The 13,604-nt window shown below is 29.3% G+C and overlaps 1 protein-coding gene and 1 long non-coding RNA gene across 3 annotated transcripts; one reads left to right on the top strand and one right to left on the bottom strand.

Annotated features, from left to right (window-relative positions):
- On the top strand, positions 1-1,811 carry LOC101219887 (receptor like protein 29). Its single transcript, XM_004143139.3, has one exon. The coding sequence runs from the start codon at positions 141-143 to the stop codon at positions 1,488-1,490; it is 1,350 nt and encodes a 449-aa protein (XP_004143187.1). The 5' UTR covers positions 1-140; the 3' UTR covers positions 1,491-1,811.
- A 2,307-nt stretch (positions 1,812-4,118) lies between these two features.
- LOC116404657 lies at positions 4,119-6,444 on the bottom strand. Of its 2 annotated transcripts, XR_004217655.1 has the most exons (4): positions 6,200-6,444; positions 4,722-4,916; positions 4,245-4,616; positions 4,119-4,165 (listed from the first exon to the last, which is right to left on the bottom strand). It is a non-coding gene; the product is annotated as an uncharacterized LOC116404657 (long non-coding RNA). The 2 variants fall into 2 exon arrangements; XR_004217654.1 differs by having other exon boundaries at positions 4,722-6,444.
- Positions 6,445-13,604: the final 7,160 nt, after the last annotated feature.

Below are 13,604 nucleotides of genomic sequence, written 5' to 3'. Positions count from 1 at the left end.
TTCCCATCTCTCTTCACCTTTATCCCATTTGAAATGAAATCATTTTCCATTCTCATAACTTCATCACTCATAAGAACCATAACCAACCAAACAACTCCTCTTTGAAATTGACCATTCACTCCCAAAAAATCCTCAACAAAATGTACTGTTTTTTCTTCCTTCTACTTTCTCTCTTTTCCCCTATTCTTGCTAACAATCTTGCACCCATTTCCATGCTTCCTTTTGAACTTGAAACTCTCTTCAAAATCATGGATTCCATGTCTACTGATCAAAATTGGAGGCTTTCTTATCCTAACCCTTGTCAACCTGGCTCTTCTTGGCCTGGATTAGAGTGCAAATCATCTTTTATTAACAATACTAATCTCTTTCATGTCTCAAGGCTTGACTTTGGTACTTACCCATATCCTTCTTGTAAACCTACTGCTATTTTCCCTTCATTCATCTTTGATCTCCCTCACCTTCATTCTCTCTTCTTCTTCAATTGCTTCACTCAAACCAATACCACTCTCTCTATTTCCCCCTTCTCTAACTCTTCTTTACAACAACTTAGCCTTCGGTCCAACCCGGCGCTTACCGGCCCGATCCCGTCTCGACTTTCGTCTCTCAAGTCCTTGAAGATACTCACATTGTCTCAAAACCGACTTTTCGGTGCAATTCCGAACGAGGTTTTTGAGTTGGTGTCGTTAGTGCATCTTGACTTGAGTTACAATATGCTGACAGGTAGTATACCAATTGAGTTGGGGAATCTTAGAAGCCTTGAAGGTTTGGATTTGAGCTATAATTCACTCAATGGACCAATCCCAACCACAATTGGTCAACTGGGTTTGCTTCAAAAACTTGACTTGAGCTCAAATTCACTCACTTTCAACATACCTGATTCCATTGTGAAGCTTAATTCTTTGGTGTTTTTGGCTTTGAGTAGCAATCAATTTCGTGGGTATTTCCCAGAAGGACTTGAAAAGTTGCAAAACTTGCAATATTTCATTATGGATGATAATCCAATGCAAACTCCTCTGCCTTTAGCATTTGGTGAATTAGTGAAACTACAAGAACTTAGGCTTGCAAGTTGTGGCTATTCTGGTATTATTCCTCCAAGCTTTTCACTTTTAAAAAACTTGACCACTTTATCACTGCAAAACAATCATTTAAGTGGTCAAATCCCAGTTGGATTCAGTGGTCTTTCTCATATTTATCACTTGAATCTTAGTAGAAACTCACTCAGTGGTGCTGTCCCTTTCAACTCAAGTTTCTTGAAAAGATTGGGAAAAAACTTGGATCTTACTGGAAATCCAAGCCTTTGTTTTAGCCCTTCTGAAGCCATCACTGCCCAAAAACTTGGAGTCACTGTCTGTGGAAGCAAGGAAAATGGGTCATTCATTCAACCATCGAATAAATCTCTACCTAGATCCAGCTTTTGTTGTAATCCATTTGCTTTTGCTATTTGTTTGTTGTTGCATCATATATTCTTCTCACTATGGTCTCATTCTTAATTAGTTTGAAATATATTCTTAGTTGTTACCATCTTTCTGCCCTGTTTAGACTCTGCTTTAAATTGGCGTATTTCATTTTTTTTTTCTTTCTTTTAAAAATTGCACTCAGACTACTACTCCCACAGTCATCATTTATTAATAAATAGTGTGTTAGCAACATTTACTTATATAATTATAGATTCAGAGTTACAGTAAAATTTAAAAACTTAAACACCGCACTCCTTCAAATTTTAAATGTCATTTGAGCACTCGTAGGAATGGATTTGTAACCAAATGTAATGTTTTTGTTGGATTTGTAATACAAAATTCATTTCGTTTTCACAAGTTTTAACCCTAACCTTCTATTTTACTATTTTCTTGGTGTGTGATTCAATTTTGGTGTCCCCATCTATTACTTAAACATTCCAACAGCTCTCAAATTATGAGTGATATAATCACATTCCAGCTGTTACTCAGAGCCTCCAAGACTAAAATGGTAAACAAATAAGAAATTAGGAAAATAGATTAAGTTTTGAAAAGAACAAAATTCAAAGATGGGTCAAAGTCAAAGTTGGAATATCCAAAGGACATTGTTTGGAAAGGAGTGTGTGGAGTGGAAGATAGAGTTGGTAAGGTGTGAAAATTCTACCACAAGGAAACGACATGTCGTTCTCAGTGCCATTATTGAGGATGGTTCCACACGGTTGTGCAAGGCGAGACACCACCTGACAATCACTTTGATCATCAAAATTTCTATGAGATCCTTAAATGCTGGAGCTTTCCCATTTAGGATTCAAATTTGGTGTGTTATGACGTCCTATTAACACAAGAGAAACAGTGTGTCTCTTCGAGTGTTAAATTGGTGGTAGTAGTTTTATAAAAATGAAATGTGTATATATTTGAATGCATGATATGCTTTGTTTAAATGTATGAAGTTTGTGTTTGAAGTGTTTATATATTTTTATAAACTATTCTATGACCACGTACATTGGATCGTGTATATTTTTTTAATTTTAATTATATATTAACATTTGGATAAAATATTATAAAAGTAAACGTATGGTTAAAAGTAATTCAAATTGAACATTTATATATCCACCCAAGTACAATTTTTTGAATTTTTAAACTTTTGAAATTTTTAATATTTGTCCTTGATATTATTTTTTAATTTAAAAACTTCATGTCCCTCCCTAATTCTTCAATGATATATTTGCAACATGATATGTTTATAAAATACCAAAATCTAATATGAATGTCTAAGTGTGAAAAAGTTAGACTAAATGAAATTTTAGTAGCTATTTTGATACAATCAAATGAACACTTTCTAAAAAATCAATTAAATGAACACTTATACTTTTATTAATAAATTAATTACACATTCTTATAGATAGAAAAGAAAAACTATTTACAATAAATTCTGAATGCTCTATATAATTTAATCAATTTTGCAATATTTTGTAAATACTTTCGTATTTTTTTATTATATTTGAAAATATCATGTTAGTGTCACTTGAGTAAATAAAGAAGAGTAACTAGCTATTATATTCATCTACCATAAAAAACTAAAATATAAGAACTTTTGTGCTGCAACTTGGCAACATCATCTTTACTTGTCTTAAACGCTTATTAGAGTTAAAATTATCCCCATAAACCAACACGAAACCTTTTAGAATGCTTCGTCCTCACTCACATGCATCCTAGAAAAATTCTCTAGTCACTCAACATAGAAATGCTCCAAGCTAAGCATGTTTAGCTTTGGATTTTCTATGATTGAGGCACCGAAAAGGATAATGTACCTTGTTGGTATAGATAGCAACTTTTAGTTTTTTTAAGTCTTTCTTAACCTTACTTTCATGTCATCGGGATCTCTCTCATTCAAATGTGACATTGATTCATTCATGTCCCCCTCTAGAGTGTTACATCATTTCAATCTCTTAAAACTAAGTAACGAGCTTAAGTATTCAGTGGAAATATTAAGTCCGATTATTATCTTTAAATTAGGATCCTTAATAGTTTATTGATCAATCCCTTTTATTTTTATTAATTATTACACTACAAAAATCTAGGGTTCTCCCGACGTAGCAAAACGTCGGAAAAAACTCATAGTGCGTCGGCCAAAGTATTGCTGACATCGATTCTTGCGTAAAAAAGAACGTCGATTCCATCGAGGAAACTTCAGCCGACGTCGAACATGGACATCGTCAGCATATGATTAAACCCGATGCAACAAATTTCGATGCGTAGTTGACGTCGATTTTTGACCGACATCATTGCAGTGCACTGGGAAACGTTGTCCCGACGTCATTGTCATGTGTCGGGGACAAAGTAATTCTAACATAGCGCGGGATAGAGTTTCCCTGACGTCCACCACAAATGTTGAGGAAACTTCTTATCCCAACACCAGTCATGCGTCGTGATTAAGGTTTTAACTTTTTATTTATTTATTTTATTTTTATTATTAATTTATTTTGTTTTTTGTTTTTTCTATCATGAAGTATTGTTTTCGGTTCTACCTTGTAAGGCAAGAAACAAAAGTTGCAACAAATTATGAAAATTAAAAAATTACAGTTTATAACACAAGGTATGAAATATATATAACAAAAATTACAATTACATTAATGTTTTAAAAAATTACATTAATTTTTTTAAAAAAAAACAACACTTATCTTCTATTAGTTAGTTGCAGACGCCAAAACCTATAAATGACATAAAGTACAGTAATTAGAATATCACATATAGGAAATAACACCACATTAAATGTTGAATAATACGTACCCCAAGTGATCACTACTCTCTGTCTCGTCGACTCATATCCTCGATCATCTTCTTCATCTCCTCTATTTTATGTGCATAGTTCTCTTCCATTTTTCGAACAGTTTCTTCCATTCTTCCATCCTGGTCCTCCTCCCTTAGTCATTGTTCTTCAATCAGTCAGTTAGTATTTTCAAGGTTGGCCCTTAGTTCGCTAACATATGTTATTTGTGCCTGGTGGTCATAAGAGGAGAAAGAATTGGAAGTAGAATTCTTTCTGGACTTGGACTTGGGGTCGCAACCCAAGACCTTTAGAGTAGCTCTGTCGTCTATTCAAAACGATCTCGTATATCTCATCCTCAAAGAGTGGTTGAGAACCCTCTAGACGGGCTGAGACTGAAGTTCCAACATTTGATTATGCACGATACAAGTTATAAGTTAGGAGAGATAATCAGAATTAAATTAGAAAGTAATAAAAAGTTTATGGTAAACTTAGCTTACATGTGCGTCCTCTACTTCCGGTGAAACAAACTCATCAGTCCTACTAATGTGAATTTTTTGAAATAACTTGACACGGTCCACCAGATAATTGCGTTCTTCAGTGAGCTCGACCCGTTGTTGAAGGAACGACTAGGATCCGCTCCTGTGGTTGTAAGGCTGCTTCACTCTAGCATCTTTACAAGCACTTGATTATTCCTACATTCAAATAATGATGAAGGATTCTGAAGAGGACAAGACTCCTACAAATAAAGAACTAAAGAGCATCCAAGTTCAAAATAAGTATTCCAACAAAATGCTTTCTTCAATTGCTAGCCAAGTCTTTCAACCTTCCTACTCTTGAAGAATCTCATAATCTTTTCCAACCCTTAGAAAATGTTAAAATAAAAACTCAAAAACAAAAGTTTCTTGAAGAAATCAATAATCGTCTAAACAACCTAAGGAGCGAAAGTTCAATTAACGTTCTTAATGAAGAAGATGCAACTCAATTCTTGGAAGATTTTGAAAATCTTTCAGTCAACGAAGTAGAGAAACAAATCAACAAGATAAATTTTGGAAGGTTTGTTAATAGCAGAGACCAAATTAATTTCCATCATCGACCTTCATTTGCTAGAGAAGGAATAGAGCAAAGACAAAGGTATGCTATAAATACTGAGTTGAATGGAGAATCGATATATGTTTGGAATATTGACGGAACTCCATAATAACATATTTATATCATATTGAATAATATGTTAACTTGTTCCATATCCTATGAATTCAACAATCGTACAAATGGAGAAGTCGCTTCGCTATTAATCAATGGATTTAGTGGAAGCCTCAAAATGTGGTGGGATCATTGCCTAACCAGTGAACAAAGGGAATCAATAAAAAAAACACAGGACGAGAATTAAAAGGACGATTAAAGTTGAAGATGGAACTTCAACAACTCAAGAAATAGGAGAAGACGTTGTAGAAGCTCTTCTCTACACAATCAACATACACTTCGACCTAGGAAGTGACTTTGATATAGACAATCAGAGAAAAATAATTATAAAATTATAAAATGTTCGTTTATGGGAAACTTTAGATGGTACAAAGAAATGTTTTTGTTAAGAATTTACAATTTTAGGGATTGTAATGCCAGACATTGGAAAGAAATGTTCATTGACGGATTTCCAAACTTCATGGCAGAATGAGTCTACAACTCCCTCAACAAAATACACCTTGAGAAAATACCTTGGAAAAGCCTTACTTATGCTCAATTAACCTCTAAAATCATAGAGTGTGGTCTAGATATCTGCAATGAGATAAAATTCAAACTAAAGTTCGAAAGCATTCAAATTTTCATAAAAAAGAAATGAAGACTTTATGTTCTCAATGATGGATTTGAGAAAGTCAAAGAACTTGGTTCTTCTTCTTCAAAAAAAAAAAAAAAGTTCGTCCAAAGAACTATAATATGAAATCCACAAATTAGAGAAGAATCCATAGGTACAACAAACCTTATACTCCAGGTTTCACAAGTATCCAAATTACCAAGAGACCTATCAAAAAACCAGCAGAAGGAAGTTCAAAGAAGAGGAAAATCAAGCAAAATGGTTTTTTGTTACAAATACAGAAAATGACGTTATGCCAATAAGTATCCACAGAGAAGGATCCATGAAATAAATGAACAAGAATATTCTTTATATTCATCTTATATTTCTGACTTTCAATTGTTGCAGGAAATTGTAGATGAAACCAATTCAGAAATTTCAAGTCAATCTTCCTCTGATGAGAGACCAAGAGTGTAGTTGGATCAAAGATCCATGCAAATGTGTTTTAAATGAAATAAAGTTTTAACTTCCAAACAAGATTTATTATTTCAAACAATCAACCATATTTCAAAAATGAAGATTTAAAAAGAAGTATTTTAAAAACATTTAGAGATTTTTTAACAGAAGAATCTTCTTAAAAACCATCTCCAAAGAAGAAAACAATTTATGAAAAAAGTCTTTCACAACCGTTTCTATAGATGATTTAAAATTTGAAATCAATTCTCACCAAAAATATGAAATTTTAGAAATTAAAAAAAAATGATAATTTTAAATATTTATATTTAGGAAAAGATTTTTTAAGTAATCTAAATCCTAAAATTAATTTAATTTTAAGAATAAGTTTTCAGAAATGGTACGGCCTAATTACACTAAAAATAGAAGATTTCAAAATTACTTTAAAAGCGCAATATAGACTCAAGTGCATATCAAAATTGTATTCAAGAAGGTTTAATTCCTACAAAATATTTTGAGAAAACCACGTAGGTTCTTACTTGAACAAATGGAAAAAGATTAAATATCAAATTTAAACTTTCAAAAGTACATGCTTGTAATAAATTAATAACATTGTTTCAAAATATATTTTTCTTTTAGTAAATGATCTTAGTCAAGAATTAATTTTTGTAACACCTTTTATTAGTCAATTATAACCTTTTATAATAACGAAAAAATAATTAGTAACAAAGAAATTTGGAGAAGAATTGATTTTAAATTTATCTTTTCAATTTTATCTCGTAAACTTTTAGAAATAAGTGTTTTAAAAAGTGAACAAATTAAAAGAAAACAAAAACAATCCTTAGTTTTTTAAAAGAATAGATTGATTAAAAAAAAAAAAATCATTTCTCTACATAGGTGCTGTCCAAGTACCCTTAATTTCAATGTTTAGATTTGAACTAAAATACACCGATCTCAACAATTTTACGTGACAAATGTCACAGAGATTTTTCAAATTCTTTATTAGGAATAATTGAAACAAATTTGGTCATTGACCCCGTCTATTTTTAATTATTTTTCAAACTTATGATGTCTCTTAATGACCCACGTACTCTCAGAACTTTAAGTTTAGATATTACTGAACAAGGAATGAATTTCGAAGGTGTTAAAAAACTAACACTTGTTTATAAAGTCACCTACAAAGTTTTGACTATAAACCATACATTCGAAAGAAAACCAGATTGATAGAAACAAATTTGAACAAATCTTTTGTTAGTATTCCAAAACTTCTTTATTGGGACAAAATTATTAAAAATCTCCGTTGGGTTTAAGATAATGCTTTCATCCCTCGAAAGAAAGTAAAAAAAGTTTCTCATATTATGGAACATTCAAATGAAAAAGTAAAGATGAAATTTGAAAATAACTTATTTTCTAAATTAAATATTTTAAAATGTAATTCAAACACATCATTAATTGTTCAATGGTGATTTGATTTTTTTAAAAAGGATTAATTGTTCAATGGTGATTTGATTTTTTTAAAAAGGAAAAATGTTAAAAAGTGTTTTTTATCGGTTCATGCTTTATTATTGTTATTATAATAGTAGTAGTAATTACAATCAGAATTAATATAGAAATTTTTGTTCGGATGGAAAGAAAAAGAAAAATATATTTTGAATAAATTCCTCATATTCAAAAGTAAAAAATTCATTTTTATGGTAGAAGGATAGAGTTTCAATTTTTCTTAGGAATGGTATTCAAATTTTAATACAGTAAAAGAAATCATTCCAGGTCTTTTAAAAAATATAATAATACAACAAAATATTTATACCTATAGAACAATTTCGAAGAAAAAGGTTATAGATCTACAAGTAAATATACAAAAAATGTTTTATGTTTAATTGAAAAGCGTGTTTGTAATATATTTCGAAAATGATCGTTTAGATTTGGATATTCTTTCTTACATGATCATTTAGATTTGATTGTACCCAAATCCAAAAAGTTTTTTTTTCAAGAATCTTTGTATATGATCGTTTAGATTTGGCAAACGACCATTTAGATTTGACACACGATCGTTTAAATTTGGATAGTCAAATTTCAACGGTTTTTTTCTTTGGTACACAATCGTTTAGATTTGACACAAGGTCGTTGAGATTTGGCTATCCAAATTTAAACGATCAAATCTCAACGATTCTTTTCAAGATTTTTTTTGTACATCATCGTTAAGATTTGTCACACGAGCCAAATCTCAATGATTCTTTTCCAATTTTTTTTTTATACACAATCGTTTACTTTGACAATCTAATATTCCAACAATTTTTTTCACGGTATTTTATATTTGACAAACGATCTTAAACAACTATATAATATATTTGGGAAACAATCGTTTACATTTTGCAATCTAATATCCCAACGATTTTTTTCACGCTATTTTATATTTGACACATGATCTTAAACAACTAAATAATATATATGGGAAACAATCGTTTAGATTTGACTATTCTTTCTTACACAATCGTTCCAAATCTAAACGATTTTTTTAACATTTTTTGTACATGATCGTTTAAATTTGGCAAACAATAGTTTAAATTTGAGTACCTAAATCTCAATTTTTTTTTTCAAGATTCATTGCTACACGATCGTTTAGATTTAACACATGATTGTTTAGATTTGATCCTTTAAATTTCGGTTGCCAAATCTAAAAGATGTTCTTTTAAAAAAAATTGGTCCATGATCATTTATATTTGAAAAACAACCATTTAGATTTAACTATTTTTTGTACACGATCGTTTACATTTGACAATTCAACATCCTAACGATTTTTTTTTCATGATATTTTATATTTAGCACACGATTTTAAACAACCAAATAATAGTTTGATTTTTTTAAAAAGTGTAGGAGATGAGAAAATGACGATGAAAAGTAAAAGAAAAATTTTAAAAGAAAGAATATGGAAAAGGACAAACAAAAATATCTAAAGAAAATGCAGAAAAAGAGGATGAAAAGAAGAGAAAAGCACGATGGAAAGAAAAAAAAAAATGCAGAGGAGAAAAAGAAAAACATCCCACTAGAGAAGAGAAAAAAAAACAATGAATGAAGATCAAATCTGATTTTTTTTTTAAAAAAAATTCACTTTCATGGTCTTTTTCATTTTATTATAATAAATATTTTATGGATTCATTACATTTAGGAACATTTCTCTAAATTTAATATATATTGTATCAGTGAAAGGTCTACAAATTCTTCAGGTAATATCCAATTTTGGAAATGGTTGCTTTTATTTCTAATAAAGTTGAAATGTAAAGTTTTTATTTCTTTATTTTGTTGGCAAAAGGCAAAAGTTTTAATTTTAAAATAATATAATTTCAAATATGGTACTAAAATCAATATTTTTTTACTTCTTTCTCCATGGTAAGAAATTTTTTAATTCTAATCTAAATTAACCATGAATAGTGATAACTTTTATCATCCTCATCTTTTTAAAAAATTATTTCAACCTTTTTGTACTTTTATCATCTTATAGAAAATGATTGAAAAAGCTAAATTTAATCAACCCACCTTTATCTCTTTTTTTTTTTTTACAAATATAAAATTTTAAAGAAGTAAAATTATGCCCTTCCAAGGGACCGAGGTATTTTTTAAAATACTGTATATAAAAAAGTAGAATATATGAAAATTTTATCTAAAAAAGTTTTTATACTATTATGACTTTTAAATATTATAGATGTATTAATTTGAAGTTATTTGAAAAGTATATGTAGATGAGTGATTGTAATATTTTAGAAAGTTAGAATGTGATATTGCAAATTGGGAAAGAATATAGATAGTTTTAAAAGAAAAGAGAAATTAGAGAAATTAGAGAAAAAGAGGAGTAAGAGCATAGGATGATAATGTGGAAGCTTAGCTATATATTGAAATTTGAAAAGTATTGGAAAAAGCAAATAGGGTGGGGCTTATTGGCACAGGTTGATGAAACAATACAAGAACCAATCACACACAAACCTGACCTCAAAAGGACACTTGAATTTTTCTTTTTTCATTTTTAAGACCTGGAAACCACCCACCAATTAAACTCCATTCTCCAATCTCATTTTTACTTTCTCAGCCTTTCACAAACAGTCATTTTTTAAAAAAAATAATTAAACCTTTTGTTTAGGTGTGTATTTTCAATCAATCTTTATATTTACTCCCACTGAAAATTGTTTTAAATATAGAACGCCTCAGTATATTAATTTTGAAAATATAATCATTTAGTAAACCCTTATCAAAAATAGTACAATATATTCCACTACTCTCTTATCCGTTCCCTGTAGTTTTTACTTTCTGAAACTTACCTCTTTTCAGCAGAATTTTGTTTTCTTACTTTAATCTTAAACGTCACAACAAAACACATTAATTCATTTGTGGTTTTAAATATTATATATACACTATTGTAAAGTTACCCTTTTTCCCATAGCAATGGAATAATATGAGCAAAATATAACTGTTGATGAATTGATTTTTCATATTCGTGGCATGCAAATGCAATTGATGGATGTTGGATGCTCTTTCAAATATTATATATATATGTGTGTGTTTGTGCTTTTATCGCTCTTTCATATGGTACTTTGTTTTGTTCTTGTCTTGTTCAACACCATCAAATGGCATTTCAGCTATTTTTCTTTAGATTTTATGTTAGTTTGTTGCTTCTCAAAAGGGGTGTGTTTTCCCCCCTCTGCCATTATTACCGATAGTACATTCAAAATTTGGTGAATATAATTAACTTTTGTTTTTAAATTTGGATACGTGAACACCCAACATTTATCACTTTTAAGAGTATTAAAAAGTATTGTTTTTTTTTAACTATTTGAATGTCGATGGACAATAGTATATATGTATACACTTGTTCTCTGTAATTCCTTAATCATACTTTTAATGTTGTAATTATCTCGACTAGAGTGTTAATTAGGTTTATATAACTTATCTTGATTTTGTTAAATCTTTTCTAAATTATATGGAACTTTTCATTAATATTGTTCTCATCTCCAAATTTATAATTAACATTTAGCATTTATGTTGTGTAGAGTTGATAAAAGATTTAACATAATCTGTATAGTTTTGGAAACAAAGAAAAATATTACATGTATAAATTCACTTGAAATCTTTAGTACCTTAATAAATTTGTGTCTTGTAAATTTTTAGAATAAGTTTAAAGGGTTATAGTAAAAATCTTGTCTTTTAAATTTTAAAAATAGTGTGCACTGTTTTAAACTTTCCATTTGGGTTGATTTATTTTTGATAAATTATTTTAAATGATAAAATTATTAAAAATATTTGTAAAGATAGATTATGGTATTTTGCTAGATTTGTAAATATTTGAAAATAATCCATTTTTTCTTTTTAATTTTGAGAATGATTAACTGTTTTTTTCCTAAGATATTTCTAAAATAAAGCACTTTTAGATCACATACAAAAATTAGAACTTTGTAAATTTCTTTGCCATATGCTGATTTATCTGATTGAAAAGTATATTGAAAGTTATAATATATGTCTTGAGTTTGATGACACATGTAGGAACCAACATTTAGACTTTTAATCCCTTCTATAAAAAATTTAAGACGAATTTGATATTTTGATACTTAATAACTTAATATATGAAAAATCAAAGGTACTTTGTACGAATGAACCACTTTTAGAGGCTATAATGAAAAATGGATACTTTTTTAAAAGATAAATAAAAAGAACTTTTTGTTTATGTATCAGCACCTTGTGAGAAATTACTAATTTTCTAGTAAACCACCTGTGTGCTTGTAATTGAAAGCAACAATAAATTCAGCATGCATGATGCTGAAGGCAAGATGCTTCATATACTCGATCCTCTATGCTTATCTATATATGTTCTACACTTGATGTTCGATATTGGATACTAGATATATACTTGACGCTCAATGTTAAATACTTAGTAGAACAAACAGAAAAAAAAAAGAAGAGAAAAATGCATCTGGGTTTAATGTAGTAATTTTAGGTGACATTAGCATAAGGCCACTTTTTATTGTTTGAAAAAGAAAACTTTATTTGATGTTATATGTGCAAAGTTATAACTTTAAAAGCCTTAATTGATTTTTGTTATTTATTTTAGATAGTGAGAGTGTGTAAGTATTTCAAAACAAAAACAAGAAAAAATTGAAACAACTGTGAAAAAAGAATCAGAAGTAAAGATCATACTGTTTTGAAGTTGAAGAACAAACAAAAGAATCCAAACACTGCAGAAGTATTTGTAATAATTTATAAGTAAAAAGGGTATATATATCAATGAAAGGGAAAAAGGAAAAGTAAATGCAGTTTCGAGAGGGTCACAGGTCATTAGCCCTTTATCAACAAACACTTTCATAATTGTTCTGTTTCTTTCAGTTTTTGGGACAAGAAAAAGAAAAAGAAAAGGAAAAACAGAAAAACGCCATTGATGAACTTAGAGAAAGGTTTATTTATGAAGGAAGGAAAAAGAAGGGGAAAAAAAAAGTTAGTGCAGAAACCCCACGTGGGAAAGCAGTATTTATTATTATTGTTGTTGTTGTTGATTTTTGTTTTGGGAGAAACATTGGAAAAAATGTTTGTTGCTTCATCTGGAAAAGCTTTCCCATGTTTATGGATGATTTTAGGCATTGCAATCCACTATTAGAATATCCAAGCCATCCACATCTTACCAATAATTTTGATAAGGCTATTGTTCCAAATGATTTCCACCTTTCACCCATCCCAAAAAAACAAAATTTATTTTTAAGAGAAGGTGTAGTATGTTCTTTTACATTGGAAGATTTTGGGTGTGCTTTAGACTGATTTTGAGATCACCATTTTATTCTATTTTGGACTAAACATAAAATCATTTTAAATTGATTCTGGAGCAATCAAATAATATGTGATTTTTGTAATCACTTTGTTAGTGTAAAATATGTTTGGTTAGCTATTTGTGTTTATTTTAGTTTTAAATATTGGAATAAAATATAACTTTCGAATTTTCTTTCCATATAATTATTTTTAAAATAAAAATATAATTATTAACTAGATAACTCTAAATTAACTTTTGTAACCGAACATAATGATTGAAAATTAATTCTAAACATATGGAAATCACTTTTAAAATTTTTACCGACTAAACATAAATTTGATTTAGTAAATAGATTTC

Source organism: Cucumis sativus, chromosome 6 (genome assembly GCF_000004075.3).
Source record: "Cucumis sativus cultivar 9930 chromosome 6, Cucumber_9930_V3, whole genome shotgun sequence".
Taxonomy (NCBI): domain Eukaryota; kingdom Viridiplantae; phylum Streptophyta; class Magnoliopsida; order Cucurbitales; family Cucurbitaceae; genus Cucumis; species Cucumis sativus.
Note: the sequence above shows the minus strand (reverse complement) of the source record. Positions and strands in the feature narration are given on the sequence as shown.